The sequence below is a fragment of the Ramularia collo-cygni genome (genome assembly GCF_900074925.1).
Source record: "Ramularia collo-cygni strain URUG2 genome assembly, contig: RCC_scaffold02, whole genome shotgun sequence".
Taxonomy (NCBI): Eukaryota; Fungi; Ascomycota; class Dothideomycetes; order Mycosphaerellales; family Mycosphaerellaceae; genus Ramularia; species Ramularia collo-cygni.
In genome coordinates this window covers 817,860-833,938 of record NW_019716256.1, presented here as the reverse complement: position 1 = coordinate 833,938, position 16,079 = coordinate 817,860, and the positions used below count along the sequence as shown (strand labels likewise).

The window sequence follows — 16,079 nt, the reverse complement described above, 5'->3', positions numbered from 1 at the left end:
TCGGGCTACTCTCTGGGGTGCCGACTGCCTTGCACTCCTTTGAATTGATGGAGTCGTGGCTTGGGCTCCTATCTGGGGCGCCATTTGCGTCCTCTATCACCTCCCACTCCTCTGAAGTCGTGGATTCAGGCCTCGGGCTCCTTTCTGAGGCGCCATTTGCGTCCTCAATTGCCTCCCACTCCTCTAGATCGATAGATTCATGCCTCGACATAGTGTTTGAGCGTATAATATCTCGGTTCTATCGTGAACGTGCAGACGAAGATGAGAATCGTAGTGTAATGTGCAACAAGTTCAAAGCTCGGAGTTCCAAATCGTATGCTTTGGAAGTACTGCTGGAGATTGAAATATTCTGATGCTGAGATGGAGTTGAACTTTGTGGGAGAGAGCAAGCTGAGGATATGAATGACTTGTATGCAGCAAGTGTGCGATGTCCAATCCAAGAAAGAGCGAATTCCCATAGGCAGGTTCGTTCGTATGGACCGTCGTCGTGCTCAATGTGTAAAGGCGCGAAATTGGGCAGGAACATGTGAAAGTTGCTCGACTTCAGACAAAGAAATGTTCGACCTACTCTCATGTGCTGACTTGGTATATCCTCTGTTCACCAGTCTGTGGATATGTTTGTCCTAGGCCTTCCGCTCACATCTGATGTGCAACCACTTCGTCGATACGTTTATGTACGCATAGAGCAGTCAGAATAGTTGGAAAGATGATGTTGCCCGTAGCTTCCATACTAAGTAAGGTATAGCAGCAAAGCTTGCATGTGAACCGATCGACAGAGGGGCCAGAATTATTACATTGGTGCCTGGACCTCGGAAGGATTTACTGCAAGTGTGTAGATGCCTAGACTAGCCAAAGCACTACAATGATAACAACAACACCACCCCATCAAGCATCAAAACATTCCCACCTTCAAACAGCACGAACAAGACAAACCCAAAACTCAACCCCAAGCCCCAATTCCCTCCCCAAACATGTCCGGACAAGCAATCCTCTACGACCTCTCCCACAAAGGTCCAGAACCCAACACATGCTGGTCCCCCAACGTGTGGAAAACCCGCCTAATCCTCAACTACAAGAAAATCCCCTACACCTCCCAATTCATCGACCACCCAAACATAGCCTCAACCCTCTCCTCCTTGAACATAACCCCCAATCCCTCCCCACCACCCGGTAGCTCTCCAGCTCCAAAACCCTCCCCCTACACCCTCCCAGCCATAAAACTCCCCAATGGAACATCCCTCCAAGACTCCGCAGCCATCGCCCCCAAACTCGAAGAAACATGTCCCGAACCCTCCTTACATTTGGAAACTGGCCTGCACGAGCAAGTGGGGAAACTCATCGGTGGCATCGCCATGCCGATGCTCAAAGTCATCTACCCGGCCATCGCTCGCAATATCATCAAAGAGGAATATCTGGACTCGTGGTTGGCGGGTAAAGAACCTAAACTCGGAATGTCAATGCAGGAATTCGAGGCTTCGGGGGGAGAGAGTGCTTGGAAAGCTGCGGAGCCTGGGTTCGTTGCTCTCAAGGAGTTCTTGGCGAGTAATAAGAAAGATAAAGGGCCGTTTATTCTGGGAAGTCAGGTTTGCTATGGGGATTTCATCATTGCTGCATTGTTGGAGTCTGTGAGGATTATTGGGGATGGGTTGTTTGAGCGGTTTGTGGGGTATGATGAGCAGCTTAGAGAACTGCATGAGGCGTGCGGGGAATGGTTTGTTGACAATAAGTGAATGAGGGTGAGGTTGTTGAACTTCGGATGATGCAAACAGAGGTCGTTCATCTAACAATACGCAAAGGACGCCGTCATAAAAGCCATATACCGTCTACTTCTTCTCACAAGCCCAGTTGGCATGAACCCAATCGCTCAAAATATCGGWCAAAGTCTTCCCACCAAGTGCATCGGTGGCTTCTGACTTGTCCCGCTTCTCACCAAGATATCTCAAAGCCAGAACGATCCAGTCCTCTAGAAACGCATTGTAGATGACATCGACCTTTTCCGGAGTGCCAACCGTTGCAGTGGAGGCGATTTCAGCTCCAATACAGCTGGGAACATCGTAGAATCTGATCGGCTGGTGGATGGTGTCGTCGCCGTCGCTGCCTGCATCATCGTTGGTAGTGTATCCGGGCACTTGAGGAGATTTGCTTCCATCGCTGCTGCCAAGGACGGTCTGTTGGTTGCCATTGCTCAGGTCGTCGAAGGCGAATCTTTGTTGTTGCTCGGCGTGTAAACGACTTTGGACACCCATAGGAACGAATGGTGGTGAGAGATCCGCCAGTGACTTCTCATCGGCACCTGTGAGCGCTACCAAGTCGGAAAGAAGAATTGGTCCCTGGTTGTTCAAGATGTCCAAGATCTGAGTCGCAGCTTTGTACGGAACATCCTTGAAGCTTCGGAAACCGCTCGTGAAGGGCGAGATGAGGAACGTAGAGTCGATTGTGAAAGGTCCTTTGAAGACATCAAAGCGGAGAGCTCCCGTATTGGTGATGACAATGCCAGGGGTCTTGCTACCATTGAACGAGCTTGGGAGGACCTTCTCCTCGATCAAGCTGATCAGACTGTCATTTGAAGGATATGGCGCTCGATTGAGCCAATAGTCGTGAGGGGCACAACCAAATGCATGATCGAGCTTGAGCGCTTTCCTCGCACTGGAAATGGCCTCTGAGACGTTTCGTCCCAGTTCCGTGTCGAAAGTCGAGCCGTTGGTGCCCGAATGATGATGCAGCGAAAAGAGATTGTTGTCGATATATCTCCTCTCAAACTTTGGCGACGATTCCGGGATAACGGCATCCTTCTTACCAGCATTCAGTCCAGAGAGGGACATGAAGCCGAGCGTCTCCATATACCGTCCAGCCTCCACTCCGAATGCACTTTTGTCGAACTTTCTGTAGTCTCGAATATGTGTATGGCCTCCGAAGAAAGCAATAGGCGTATCCCAGTTTTCACCGCGAATGGCCTTGTATACCGCCTCAAACTCCGGACTATCTCTTACCGGAACATGTCCCGCTACTAGGAAGAGGTCCACCTTCTTATCCTGAATAGCGTCTTTAAACCACTGTTCCTTGACAGTCTCCTGCACCGGCTGTACGATTGTGTTGTTCGCATTGCCTCGAAAATTGAACAGAAACCCAAAAGCCACGATCCGAATGCCCTGATTCTTAGTCGTAAACTTGCGATATCTCGTCGCCAAAGGCACTCTCTCTCCGGTTTTGGGGTGCAATATATCCAAGTTGCTAGCAATGTACGAGTCCTTGAAATCCGGCACCACGGAATCAAACTCTCTCACGCTGGTGTTCCTCTTATACAGCTCATGGTTCCCAACAGTGATGACATCAATGGACTGTTTGTTCACGATATCCAGCGAGTATTTTCCCTTTGGATCGGAGGCATCATATAAGCCATTCCCTTCGACGCGATCTCCCGTGTCTATGAGGAGCAGATCGCTACCCTCGTCGTCGGCTCGCTTGTGGAGATGGTGGGCAAAAGAGATGTAATTGCCCCAATCAGCACTGTACTGTGCTTCTTGGAGGTGGCCGCCGTGCCAGCCGTGGGTGTCGGTTGTGTGGAGGAAGTTGAGCTGGCCCCAGGGAAGCTCCCGCAGAGGCGCCGCGATGGGAGATGGAGCTGAGGGTTGTGAGGCAAAGGCGGTGTGAAGGAGGGCCAGCAGGAGCGGGATCCGTAGAAACGACATGTCATGGAAGTATGAGGTGTGACTGCGTTGTAGATGACAGAATCGCTGTTACATCAATCGAGCCATCAAGGTAGGAGGCTGGTGCCTTATCTGCAGTCGAGAGAGCTTACGCCACAATCCCGTCATCCTTCAGCCCCGTCCAATCACTCCATGCACCTCCGACATCGACTTGATCAGTGTATACGCTTGAACCGATTGAGCAGGGCTCTTCTACTGCTATGAAAGAATGAAGTATTTTCCGTGGCCTAAGAGCATTAAGTGTTTGAACGATGGAGAGAAAGAGAGCCAATACCCAGTGGATGGAGCTCAGGCATCGGCTAAACGTTCAACCGCGCATGGCTCGAGGCGCCTCAAAATACCACAGCACAGATTGATGAGAAGGAGAACAGTATACAGTCAATAATACACTCCAACCATTGGATTCTTATATATATTTTACGTATCCAAGAGCACCAAATGTGTGATCCCAAATCTCAAAATCCCAAAAAGTCTTGCCGCAGAAGCATCTCGGGGGCCAGTAGCCTGTCTGTCTCCCGGTGGAAAAAATTAAACAACTCTCAAACCCTTGGGCTGAGTTTCAAACTCCATATCATACAAGTTCCATCGCAATGCTGCCGTGAGATAAATCGCTGATGCTGATGTGTTTTTTTGCACAGAGAGTCCCCCTGTTTAAAGCTGGACGGGAATGCAGGCAAGAGCGATGTTGAGGTTGCCCTGTTGAGGAGGTCAGATTCTTGTCATCACTCGGGTGTGAGACGGAGGTGGATGTGATTGATGACTTACCTCTTGGTTCACGGGGCAGCAGTATGTGTTGCCTTGGTTGCACTGGCTGCCAGAGACACCGCCGACGGCGGCGATGGGGATGTTGAGGTTGGACAGAGCGCAGCTGCCTCCGAGGACGTTGGAGAGAAGACCCTCGTTGGGACCCTTGGTGTCGCAGCAAGAGACCTTGGTTCCCTTGGCGCAAGACTTGACGACGCTGCTGTGGAGAGAGGCCTTTGTGATGATTAGCATGTGTCGAGAATAGAGATTGTTGTAGAGTGTGGCTTACATCCTGGGGAAAGGCCGAGACGGAGGCGACGAAAGCGGCAATGGCGACAATGGTGAACTGCATGTTTGCGTTTGGGTTGTTGTTTGGGTTGTTGTGTGGGTTGTTGTTTGGGATAATGAGCGGGTTAATGAGAGGGATAGTTGGATTGGTGAAAAGAGTGGACGGTTGAAGTGATTAAGTTTATGTGATTAGAATGTATGAGATGAATGTGCTGATGAAAAGATATGAGAGGAGGAGAGCAGCAGCTACTTATACCTGATGAGCCACTTGTTATCCTACAGCATTCGCCTCCTGTGTCGACCAGCAGGAGTGCAATGGGGCGGAGCGACCACAGATTCTGGTGATGTGCATCCAATCGCCCAGCTCTACCGTTAGGACTTCAAACCGTCCCAATCGTCTGTATAGCACAACCACGGATGCCAGCATTTCGAGCTGCGAAATCGGTGCTCAAAGAGGTTACGCACGCGGCACTGGCCTTGGAGCGGCATCCGAACAGTGCCAAGTCGACGCATCACGGTTCATCCCTCTCTTGGCAGTCTTCGCCGGAAGTGAAGGGAAGCTCTACCCACAAAATGATCTTCAGGTCCTGTGATACGGAAAGCTGGAGAGCTGGCCCGGAACGAACTACTATACAGTGACCATGTATCGCTCTGTGCCGAGTCGTCAGTTCTCATCTAACATGATGATCAGCCAAGCACATGTGTTTCGCAAGCGTATGGACTGTGAGCTTGACCCCTGACGGCAATGGCTCAAAGGCTCGATTGTTACAGCTGGATGTCGACAAGTGCATCTCGGCGACGGTTGAGGGGTACATCTCGGCGACGGTCGAGGGACTACGGCGATCGAGCGTGCAGTCAGCATTGATGGACAATGCACTCTTGCCAACGCAAAGGACGAAGATATGACCGTAGTGCGATGTCCTGGTGTCTCTGCTCGTGGCCGATGAGAGTCTGGTTGGCAGCCGCGCGACATGTGTTCATGTTGGACTACTCTCCCACGCAGCATGGAACCTGATTGAGCTTCCTCGCTCATCAACGTCCATCACACTACACCCTGACGACTCCGCGTGACGAGCGGGTGGAGGGACGGTTGGCCAAGCACGTTTTCGAGGCGTGGGCCATGAGACATCAGGGACAGCATAGGAGTTGATGGTCCCTGAGAGCGATCATAGACCTTTCTCTAGCAAGGGGGTGGTAATTCGGGGTCGCAGGCCACACATTCTGCATAACGGAGTGTGAGAGATGGAAGATTCGTACCTCAATGGATCCAGCGGGGAGCGGGCTGGAGATCGCGATACGGACATAGGTGTTCTCGGAGAGTGATGTCTTGTGCGCGAGACCATGGGATGACCAGGTACGAGAGGGAAGTTCGGGAAGAAGCCGGAGCGGGAAGCCGAGAAAAGAATCCTGGCTTTGCTGCTGCAAATCTTCTTCTTCACAACACCATTCTGAAGGTCGCACGCTGGAGTCTGTATAACCGTGCAAAAAAAGCGGCTCATTGCCAATCCCGTCTGGTGTCGAGAACCTAGTCGGGCTTCACAGCGCTCGAGAGGAGTCGGGAAAAGACAACCCTCACCAAGTCCAAAATTCAAGGGAAAGGCCGGGATCATCTTTTCGAAGCCGGAATCCTCCCCAGCACAGGCTCAATCTCCGTCTGACTCGCTCGAATAATGGAGGACCAAAAGATCTATGCCGTGATCGACTACGAGGATCTCTACGTACAACCTCTACTAATCGCGAAAATCTCCTCTCTGCTTCCTCCCAATCTCCTAGTCCTTGTCAAGAGCATCTCCGAGCTTCCATCTCCAACAAGCAAATTCTTACAATGGCGACAATACGAAAGCATAGACTTTGATCATCTCATGGGAAACTCCTCCACCAGTATAGCCAACAGCTATGTCATCCGCAAAGCTCTCATAAGAAAGCACTATCTCTCCACCACCGTCTCACATTGGCTTTCCAAACATCCCTCCAGCCTGCTCAAAGATCATGTCACTCCGTCTATAGAATTCGAGGTCGACTATGCGGAATTCCTGGATGATGCACTGGTAGAAGCGTGGGAGTTGAAAGAAAGCTGGGCAAGAAATGCTGCGCTGGATGAAGACGCTGTAGGTAAAGAATGGTGGATCCTAAAACCAGGCATGAGTGACCGCGGTCAAGGAATCCGCCTCTTCAGCTCCGAAGAAGAACTTCAAGCGATTTTCGAGGAATGGGATCCACTATCCGACGACGAAGACGAGCAAGACGACGGAGAGAAAGAAAGCGACGAAAACGACGGTGTAATGGCCTCCCAACTCCGACACTTCATCGCACAGCCATATGTCCACCCACCATTACTGATGCCAGCACCACACCCATCCGCGGACCGGAAATTCCACATTCGAACCTACGTGCTCGCCGTCGGGGCATTACAAGTATACGTCTACAAACCCATGCTTGCTCTCTTCGCCGGAAACTCCTACACACCCCCTTCATCATCCAGCGACCCAAACGCCAATCTCGCCAGTCACTTGACCAATACATGTCTTCAATCGGGTGAGAGAGAAGGTAGCGTTCATGCTTTCTGGTCTCTACCTTCTTCACTCCCAGGCATCTCAAGTCCCGATTGGAAAGAAGATGTCTATCAGCAAATATGCTCCATGACTGGCGAAGTCTTTGAAGCTGCAGCGAGGAGTATGAGTATCCATTTCCAACCTCTACCTAATGCTTTTGAGATTTTTGGGTTGGATTTCATGGTGGATATGAAAGGTAAAGCATGGCTGTTGGAAGTTAATGCTTTTCCTGACTTTGCGCAGACGGGAGGTGAGCTGCAAGACGTTGTATCTGGTTTGCTCGAGGATGTTGTCAAGGTGGCTGTCTTGCCGTTCTTCAATATCCCAGTCGCCTCCCCAGACGCTAACAACATGACGCAAGCGTTGAATATCGATCTTGGGCGTCGATGATCATCACATCTTCATACCAGCACGGTCAGTCATCACCAAAGCATGGACGCCTTCGCAAGCATCCGTACTGCATCAAATTTTAATGTGGCTACGAAATTRAGCATCAGCTCTGCTTGCCCATTTCTATACTGCCGTCATCATCCCAGTCATCATCGTTACCTCCCACTTTCCTTCCAACCAAAATTCCTGTCGCGGTAAGCCCGACGGCAACCAAGWAGACGCTTTCAAACCATGCCTCCACAAAGCGGCCCTCCAGGGGTGCACCCAACGCTTCGGTGATGACGCTGCTTACCTCTTCCGGGAGATTGCTTCGTAGGAGTAAGGCGGAACTTATGACATATGTTCCCGCGATCTGAGAGATGATCAGAGGCAAGCTCGTTTGAGCATGCTGCAACAGGCCCGGCGCAAACCTCGCAAACACGCGAAATGTTTGGAGCACTGCATTGAAGGATGCCAGCAGCATCACACCTGAAAGCAAGAAGCTGATCTGGCGTGACCAAGCATCGCGGTCGAGATTGCTGTCGTAATGGGTCGTCATGATTGCCAGGACATTGTTGATGGGGTCACTGGCCGCGAATGAGTGCGAAGGCTGCCACCACCTGCGTAGTGAAGACAGCGATGTCGCAAAGATTCGGTAAGCGCAGTAGATTGCGAAGCCCATGTTGGCGATGGTGAGGAGTCTGCCATGCTGAGTATGCGAACGCTGTTGGTCGGTGCGAAAGTTTTGCATATTTGACAATGAATTGGAGAGCGTGAATCGCATCGTCTCCAATCCGGAAATTTCCATGCGCAAGGCCTTGAGCTCTTGGGCTTCACTCGAGCCGCGGATTGACCCAATCATTCTTCCCATGAATCCAGGCTGTTCGGATGAAGATGCGGATTCCGACATCTTTCGTTCCAGAGCACGCGCTCTGCTCTGTTTCACAGAAAGCATGCCTTCCGTTGCCGAAAGACCGGCGGCCTTGCGCGAGATATCGGCTTCCTTTATCGTTCGGTGCCGCACACCAAATGTCTGCCACAGGGAGGAGACGGCGGCAAAGCCAGAAAGCGAGGCCATGAGCGTGATGCCAATGATGCCAATCCTCTCCAGACAAGCTTCCGTGAAGGCGTGTCCGCCTGCTGTATGAGCATCTTTGTGATCGTGTAGAGTTTTGCGCAAGATGGAGGCCTGCGGGATATACCAGAATAGAGCCAGCCACGATGCGAAGAGCACAACCTCTAGCACACGTCGAAGGGTTGGCCGACTTCTTCGAGTGGACACAGAGTCTGCCTTTGAGCCGAAAACATCTTTGATCATTCCATGTATCTCCAAGGCGGGTGTAATGGCAACGCTCAGCGTCAATAGCGAGCCCAATGTCACCTTCAGCAACAGTCCTCTTGCAGCCGGGTTCAAGGTGTTTGAGATCTCGCACAACAATAGTTCCACCAGGACAGCAGATAGCCCAATGCTGGTTGAAAAGACCGATGACGCGATCCTTTGTGCTGAAGGGTGTCTGACTGATTCCTTCCACGATTTGCTGCCATGCTTGAAGCTGTCCTTGCTCGTGGTGGGTAACCCACTCGAATCGCTCTCGTGTCCCACTTCTCCTGCGAGCACAGGGAACAGTTTCCGCTGTGCGAGTGTTGCGGCTATTATCCATGTGAGCACAAAGGGTATCGACGCGAGTGCTATTATCGACCAAGGCACCGAATCCAGGCGCCGAGCGAGATATGCTGGCGTGCATTCATCACAGTCGTCGAGGGTGGGAAGCATCGTTGTTATTGCTGTGGCCCCGTATGGCTACTGTCCGATTGTCGCGTGCATGCGGCTTTGGTTGGGAGGCACATCTGTGGGTTGACGACGTGGATGTTGAATGTTATAGATTACTACTCCTAGCGATCACAATCGAACGCGTTCGGAGCACCGAGGCGTACGTACCTGGCATGTATGACGTAACAAAGGCACGCTTCCTCCTTGGGAATGCTTGAACAAAATGCTTAATGCTTATTTGTGCTTTATACCCAAGCACACTTTCCTACGACTGCTCCTTCTCGTCGCTTTATTGAGGGATCTGTTGTTTTCATGGGTTGCAGCGTCTGCGTCCGTAAAATGGCCTGGGATAATTATCGAAGGAGGCGAGAAATCAAGGCGAAGGGAGAAGTTGTATGAAAGAATCCATTTTTCGACTCATTCTTTCATCACCAAACGGAAAGAGTAGTCCACGCTTMAATTAACATGATACTGGTCCTCAAGACACTCTATCTCGCACATTGAGTGGTATTGGCTTCAGATTCTCGATGGACCTGGAGCTTTGTGAACAGATTTCCAACATGGTCCACTACCCCAACCCTAACCCTTCAGCCTTGCGCTGGACTGAGGAGGAAGCTAGGTGGTACTTGGTGGCAGTCTGAAGCATGATTACGGGCTGGTATACCTCTCGTTCCACTCGGGGCTTGTTCATCGAGCTCAGTCAGCACCGTCGCCTTAGTTAAMCAAGTTTGGCTGATCTAGCTTCGAGTCGTCTCTCATGACTTGCGTCCTGAACTTAAGATAGCGGCCGAGATGGCGGTGGACCAAGCTCGGCTGTTCGAGGCTAGCAGACAAGATTGGGACAGTCGGCATGTGAATGCCAAGTACATACAGTCAGTATGGTATTTGGGCCGAACACTTTCAGGGTGCCTCACTATGTATTTAAGTCGTGTACATGAAACGAGGATTCTCATCACCCATGGCAAGAATCTCTTCCTCCGTCTTGCCTTCCACGTTGTAATCACGCCTTCCGAGCCGTCTCTGCTTATTCTCCCACCTAAAGTAGACCGAGAAGAAAGCAAAAATGCAAGCCCCAAGGGCAACAAGCGAGACATTGACGGCGTGACCCCGTACGAAATGAGGCCTATCATCTGTCGGGTAGAGCTGCGACAAGTCAGTCATTAGAACTTCTCAGCCCATTCATTCACCACTTACGAAAGGTGCCACAACACCAGCACAATTTCCAAACATAATCTGCATGCCAGATGCCGTGGTACGCTTGCCATATCTTGGATTGTTGAGGTTGAGCCAGGTCATATTCATACCGCCCACAATGTAGAGGCCGGCAGCAACGACAAAGCATCCAAAGTAAAGGACGCCAGGTGGACCGCGCGATAGCAAGATCGCGTATCCAGTAGCGCTGACACAGCCCATTGTCGCTGCGATCGGCCCACGAACCTGCTTCCAGTCGCTGACACGAGCAAGAATGAGGAAGACGATTGCACCAACAGCATAGCAAGGCATGGTCACTACCACGAGTCAGCCCACGTCTTGGTGATGGCGAGATGCTGGCACACTTACACAACTGAGTAGTGGCTCGACCGGCTTCCGGCATAATCTGAATGATGATGGTCGGCAAGAACGTACTGTAGGAGTACAGCATGCAGGCGTTGCAGAATTGAGAGGCCGAAAATAGGTATGTCTTCCAGTCAGTGAATGCTTTCTTTGCATCCGGCCATTGGAAAGTCTGGGTGACCCCCAGCTGCGCGGCGCGACGTTTAAGAACGAGGGCTCGCTCCTCTGCATTTAGATAGAATGCGGTGTCGGCCTCATCAGCCAGGAAAAACCAAGCGATGACGCCCAGGACAATGGTCGGAAACCCTTCTATGATAAAGATATAGCGCCAGCCGGAGTATCCCCCTAGGCCATCCATGAACCCTATGCCGTAGGCAAGCAAACCGCCGAGAGAACCCGCAATGGCAGCTGACACGAATAGATATGCAGTTCGAAGGGCAAGCTCTTGCTTGTTATAGAACAAGGTCAGGTAAGTTATCATGCCAGGAAAGAGACCTAGAGGAATCAATTGACGGTCGATCGGAGGGTCATACGATACTCTTCTTACCTGCTTCGGTAAGGCCTAGCAATAGTCTACACACAATCAAACCGGCGTAAGACTGCGTGAGACCTGATAAGGTGGCCACTAATCCCCAGGCAACTGTGATGCTCGCAATCCATCGAGAGGGCCGTACGTATTGTTTCAGAATCCAGTTCGAGGGAAGCTCTCCACAGACATAGGTGACAAACTGCATGCCTGCTTTAGCGTGCACACTCTTCAAACTTGCCTTACCTATCAGCATACCAAGATGGAGACAGCTATTTGGAACATGTTCCCCGTCATTCCCAAATCTTCCTCCAAGCCATACAATCTTGCGTTCCCGATGTTGACCCGATCAATGAACGACATTAGGTAGAGACTCTGTAAGCATGGTCAGAGCAGGCTACAACCGCATTGTTTTGGAGGTATGGACGTACCATGACCATAGGAATTACATGTTTGTCGATCTTGCGGACTAGTGCCTTCTCCCTCACAGGGTCAATGCCGAATGCAGACTCCTCGGACCCATTCTCCACCTTCGGGTTATCGATTGGTGATTCCGCATACTCGACGAGACCGACATCTGCCTTCTGACTGATGGATAGACACTGTCTGGGGCTATCGGGGGTGGCCATGCTGCTCGTACTGAGCAACTAGACTCTCTGGAATGTATAATAGCAGCGGAGGAGAGGAGAAGAGAGGAGAGAGAGGTACATGTGGTTTCATATACCCACAGTTCATGGCGTAGGACAGGCTTGAGTTTCTTCGGACACCTGGGTTCGTGAAGTCTGCATTAGGTGCGCTTGGTCAGTCCTTACCAAGGCGCTTCCCCTCCCCATGGACGTGCGGGGATGAGGCGCGCTCGAAGAATCATGACATGGGTTTGCACGTCCTCCTGTACAGACGTGTACTGTAGACAGAAGCTGTCGCTGGCGATTCCGGTTCTTGGCGAAGGTCCAAGTCGTGAAGCTATAGGACGAGCTCTTGGAATATTGACAACTGCATTTCCTGCAGTACCTTGTGTGCTATCACTTCTTCGCGGCCTTATAGGTGCATGATTATACATGGTCTGGAGCCCGGGCATGGACTACTGTATTCTTCAGGGTCTACGCATGGTAAGCCGATTGTGATAGCTGGGGCTGCTACCTTGTGGAACGACTTGAACACAGTCTTATTGGAAAGAACGGTGGATGTTTAGATTCGAGCCAAGAGCCAAGGCAAGCCTTGACTGGAGTAGCTCTAGGATATTCCATTCGCTGCCAGAACGCCGTATATAGTGCTGACATCGGTTGACAGAGTCGGCACTTGTCATCCTAGGATGTTTGAGAGAGGCTGCAGGAAGATTCCTCGCTTCAATCGAAGCCGCCTTGAAGGAAATCGATTAGACTCGCGATCTTTTTTGCGTCATATCAGCCGCCGCGATGAATGAATCAGATGGAAGTATACTTTCAACGCGAGACCAGGCTTACCGGAATCTTGAGCGGWCAAATGCTGCGGAATCATGCCCGTCATGTCTCACCTGAGGTAATGTCAAATCGAGTAGGTACGTTCCTGTCATCAGCCTCCAGAGCAGAGTAGTGTGGAAGTGTCTACTGCAGTATGTAGATGTTATGGAAGGAAGTGTCTCTCTGGGCTGGAGGATTGCCGCGTCCAAGCTCGCGGATCCTCCCGCTCTCATGGCTAGCCAAACTCTCTCGATCTCAGCACGATGATGAGAAGTCCACTTACTTACGTTCTCGTTTCGAGTATACAACATTTTTTTTATGAGCGCTTCAATGAATCCTCACTCTGCGTGTCGTACCCACACTCTTTTTGTTCACCCCAAATAGAACGCAGGGCTTCATCCCTGAAGGCCGTTCTGAACTATGTCTTCATCAAGGATTGTCCGCCAGCTCTGCCATCAGCGAGGTGGGGCGATCAGAATAACTCCCCGAACCAGCCTAAGAACCTTCACCAACAGTCCAGCAAAGATGATCAAATCAGAAGACATTACTACGTCAGCCGGAGAAGACGCAAAGGACTTGCTGCAGCAAGCCACAAAGCTTGTGGATGCTGGCAAATGGCAGCTGTGCAATGGCGGCAAAGGACTGGAGCGACCTTTTAAATTTAAGACGTTCAAGGCTACTTGGGTATGTCTGCATAGGTACGATTCCAATATGGAATCTCCGACGACTGACTGTCGTCATTAGGACTTCATGAACGCTGTTGCGGCCGAGTGTAAGAAGACGAAGCATCACCCGGAGTGGAGCAATGTGTATAACCAGACACAAATCCGGTGGACCACTCACAATCCGGAAGGACTGTCGAGTAAAGACACGCACATGGCAAAGTTTTGCGATGATGCCGCTTTGGAGTTCAAGGAGCTTGAGATTGAAGCATGCGATGTGAAGATTGGCCCCGATGGCAAAATTCAGGCTGCAGACTGCTGTACTGGAAAGTCGTCTTGAGAATATACTATTCATGAGGCAATCTTCAGCCTGTCTGTATACCGAAGCGCGGCCCAAGATACATATGAAACAGGTCCCGAGAACTAATGCCAAAGCATTTTCAAACTCATCTATTCCCACTCCAGTCTTGAAGAAACCGACCAGTATTATGGCTATGTCACAGTCTCGATAAAGTCAAACACATCTCATCAGTCGACCTCCATCTTGATGTACGCCTCCCGCTGCCTGGACTCGTGCTTGGCTGGAGGCACAATCCAACTGTGCAAGTCTTCCGGATCAAGAAAGACAACTTTGGGTACTCTTCTCAATTCAGGAACTTTCTGCAACAGTGTGTCCTGGTCGTAGATCGTCAGAAGCTTGAGCCTAGGACAACGCATTGGAATGCCCTCCAAGATAGAAAGGTACAGGCCTCGCAGCAAAGACGTGCTCCTCTCTAGAGGGACAATTGTGAGTTCTAGAAGTCCAGTCATAGCCCGGAGTGCCTGATCAAGTCTGATAAGCTCCGCGCTGTACAGATACCAGCAGGAATTTGATCTCCCATTCCTCTTGTCCGCCATTGGCCGTGGATCAAACAAACTCGAAAGGTCGATGTCTGTCAGACAAAGCTTGATGGCCTTTACGCGCTCGAGTTCTGCGCTTTGGGTCTCAGCGATCCAGGAGAAGAGTTTACTTTGCGAGGAGAAGGAGATTGGACGCTGGTGTAAGACTATTGCGGACTCCATGTGGATTTGACGGCAGGTCTGGAGGAGTGCTAGGCTGTTTCCTCCGCCAGAAAAGGCTGCAGAGTAAATCGAGATCCTAAGCTCCGCAGGTAGATCCAAGAACTGGCAGTCGGAGTGTCCCTCGGGGTACTTGATCGGATCACAGGTAATCACTRGAGGTTCGAGTGGGTGCGAGCTATCTTCAATGGGGCTCCAATCGCTAGTTGGTCCAGGAATTGGCTTCGAAGAGCGGCGGCTCTCAGTCATGATCCGACTGGCAGATGCAAGAGATGCAGAGGATTGTTCGAGCTAGGTCACGATGCGTGCGAAAGCTTACGAAACTTGGACCCGATGCTGTGGTTGAAACTCGCCAGGAATGGCAGGTTATATACCCGGGGTGATGAACACTTCTCCAGTGGAACTTGCCTGGTTCGGACCAGGTACCGCCATGACTAACAACGATGTCCACTTCGATTGACAGCCAAGTGGATCTATCCATGATCGTGTAGCGAACATGTCAGCGCCCGTGTGCGACTACACACTCGTCGACGCGAAGTAGTCATAAATGGAAATGCGATAGAAGCCGGGAATTGCTTGGAGGAAGAGGCATCGAACAACGTGGTATCTCGGCTGGCTTTCCACTGCCGTCATCGATTGCTGTATAGCACGACGCGTATCGACAGAATTGACAGCGGCAATCCAATTAAGCCGTCCCTAAGCCGTCCGAGTCTCTGCGACATGGTCTGATGTGCTTGGACCAGGCAAATCAAGTCATCAGCAGAGCCTCGTCGCTGTTTGCTCCCGCGATTAACKGGACTACCTCTTACAGCACTGGCACGCGCCAAGCCAAATCGTTAGACGAATGCAGCCAGCCAGACAAGCTCGGACGAACGCGGCCAGATTCTCCACGCGCTATCAGCCGATTGCTGCAGCATAGTGCAATTTTGGCAATAAGAAACAGATTATAAGACAGTATGTTCTCGTCTAGATGACCGCTGTTTGAATCTGTCTCATGCTTTCCTCGAAGTAGCCATGGTCTTTGACTTGTATCTGCCGAACATGTCCGCGATTTCGCCGTCGAGCTTCCAAATGGGGAGGTGGTGCGAGTTCCAGGTGTTTGGGGGTCGTGATGGCTTGACCAAGTCTTGTCTCACTTCCACGATTCTCGTAGCCTGGCGTTGTTCTCACTGAGATCGGATTGTTCTCGACAACTTCGAGAAATGTCACACGAGGCGTCCTGTCCAACGAGCGAAATTTGCCGATTCCAGTGAGGATGCGGCAATGACAAGCACTGGAAGAAAAGAAAGATCCGCCATGAWGCTGCCGTGCAACCTTCTTGTTCTGTTATGCAGAGTGACACACGGCATACACGTTACCTTAGGCAGTGAAAATCGCCAGACGAAATGCACCTAACACTTGGCTCTTG

At 51.1% G+C, this 16,079-nt stretch overlaps 8 protein-coding genes; 2 read left to right on the top strand and 6 right to left on the bottom strand.

The window, feature by feature from the left end:
• Positions 1-971: 971 nt before the first annotated feature.
• RCC_01877 (related to putative glutathione S-transferase) lies at positions 972-1,730 on the top strand (the record flags this gene model as incomplete). Its single annotated transcript, XM_023767162.1, has 1 exon — positions 972-1,730. The coding sequence occupies one exon, from the start codon at positions 972-974 to the stop codon at positions 1,728-1,730; it is 759 nt and encodes a 252-aa protein (XP_023622930.1).
• A 93-nt stretch (positions 1,731-1,823) lies between these two features.
• RCC_01876 (related to 5^ nucleotidase) lies at positions 1,824-3,689 on the bottom strand (the record flags this gene model as incomplete). Its single annotated transcript, XM_023767161.1, has 1 exon — positions 1,824-3,689. The coding sequence occupies one exon, from the start codon at positions 3,687-3,689 to the stop codon at positions 1,824-1,826; it is 1,866 nt and encodes a 621-aa protein (XP_023622929.1).
• A 669-nt stretch (positions 3,690-4,358) lies between these two features.
• Positions 4,359-4,803, bottom strand: RCC_01875 (uncharacterized protein; the record flags this gene model as incomplete). XM_023767160.1 has 3 exons in its annotated part: positions 4,359-4,403; positions 4,473-4,685; positions 4,741-4,803. 3 exons carry the CDS (start codon positions 4,801-4,803, stop codon positions 4,359-4,361), a joined length of 321 nt encoding a protein of 106 aa, XP_023622928.1.
• A 2,981-nt stretch (positions 4,804-7,784) lies between these two features.
• Positions 7,785-9,434, bottom strand: RCC_01874 (uncharacterized protein; the record flags this gene model as incomplete). Its single annotated transcript, XM_023767159.1, has 1 exon — positions 7,785-9,434. The coding sequence occupies one exon, from the start codon at positions 9,432-9,434 to the stop codon at positions 7,785-7,787; it is 1,650 nt and encodes a 549-aa protein (XP_023622927.1).
• Positions 9,435-10,352: 918 nt separating this feature from the next.
• Positions 10,353-12,140, bottom strand: RCC_01873 (related to MFS transporter; the record flags this gene model as incomplete). XM_023767158.1 has 6 exons in its annotated part: positions 10,353-10,574; positions 10,626-10,939; positions 10,992-11,480; positions 11,533-11,713; positions 11,770-11,886; positions 11,943-12,140. The coding sequence occupies 6 exons, from the start codon at positions 12,138-12,140 to the stop codon at positions 10,353-10,355; spliced, it is 1,521 nt and encodes a 506-aa protein (XP_023622926.1).
• A 673-nt stretch (positions 12,141-12,813) lies between these two features.
• RCC_01872 (uncharacterized protein) lies at positions 12,814-13,017 on the bottom strand (the record flags this gene model as incomplete). XM_023767157.1 has 2 exons in its annotated part: positions 12,814-12,899; positions 12,975-13,017. 2 exons carry the CDS (start codon positions 13,015-13,017, stop codon positions 12,814-12,816), a joined length of 129 nt encoding a protein of 42 aa, XP_023622925.1.
• A 458-nt stretch (positions 13,018-13,475) lies between these two features.
• RCC_01871 (related to pterin-4-alpha-carbinolamine dehydratase) lies at positions 13,476-13,952 on the top strand (the record flags this gene model as incomplete). XM_023767156.1 has 2 exons in its annotated part: positions 13,476-13,634; positions 13,695-13,952. The coding sequence occupies 2 exons, from the start codon at positions 13,476-13,478 to the stop codon at positions 13,950-13,952; spliced, it is 417 nt and encodes a 138-aa protein (XP_023622924.1).
• Positions 13,953-14,140: 188 nt separating this feature from the next.
• On the bottom strand, positions 14,141-14,920 carry RCC_01870 (uncharacterized protein; the record flags this gene model as incomplete). The annotated part of the gene is made up of 1 exon (XM_023767155.1): positions 14,141-14,920. One exon carries the CDS (start codon positions 14,918-14,920, stop codon positions 14,141-14,143), a length of 780 nt encoding a protein of 259 aa, XP_023622923.1.
• Positions 14,921-16,079: the final 1,159 nt, after the last annotated feature.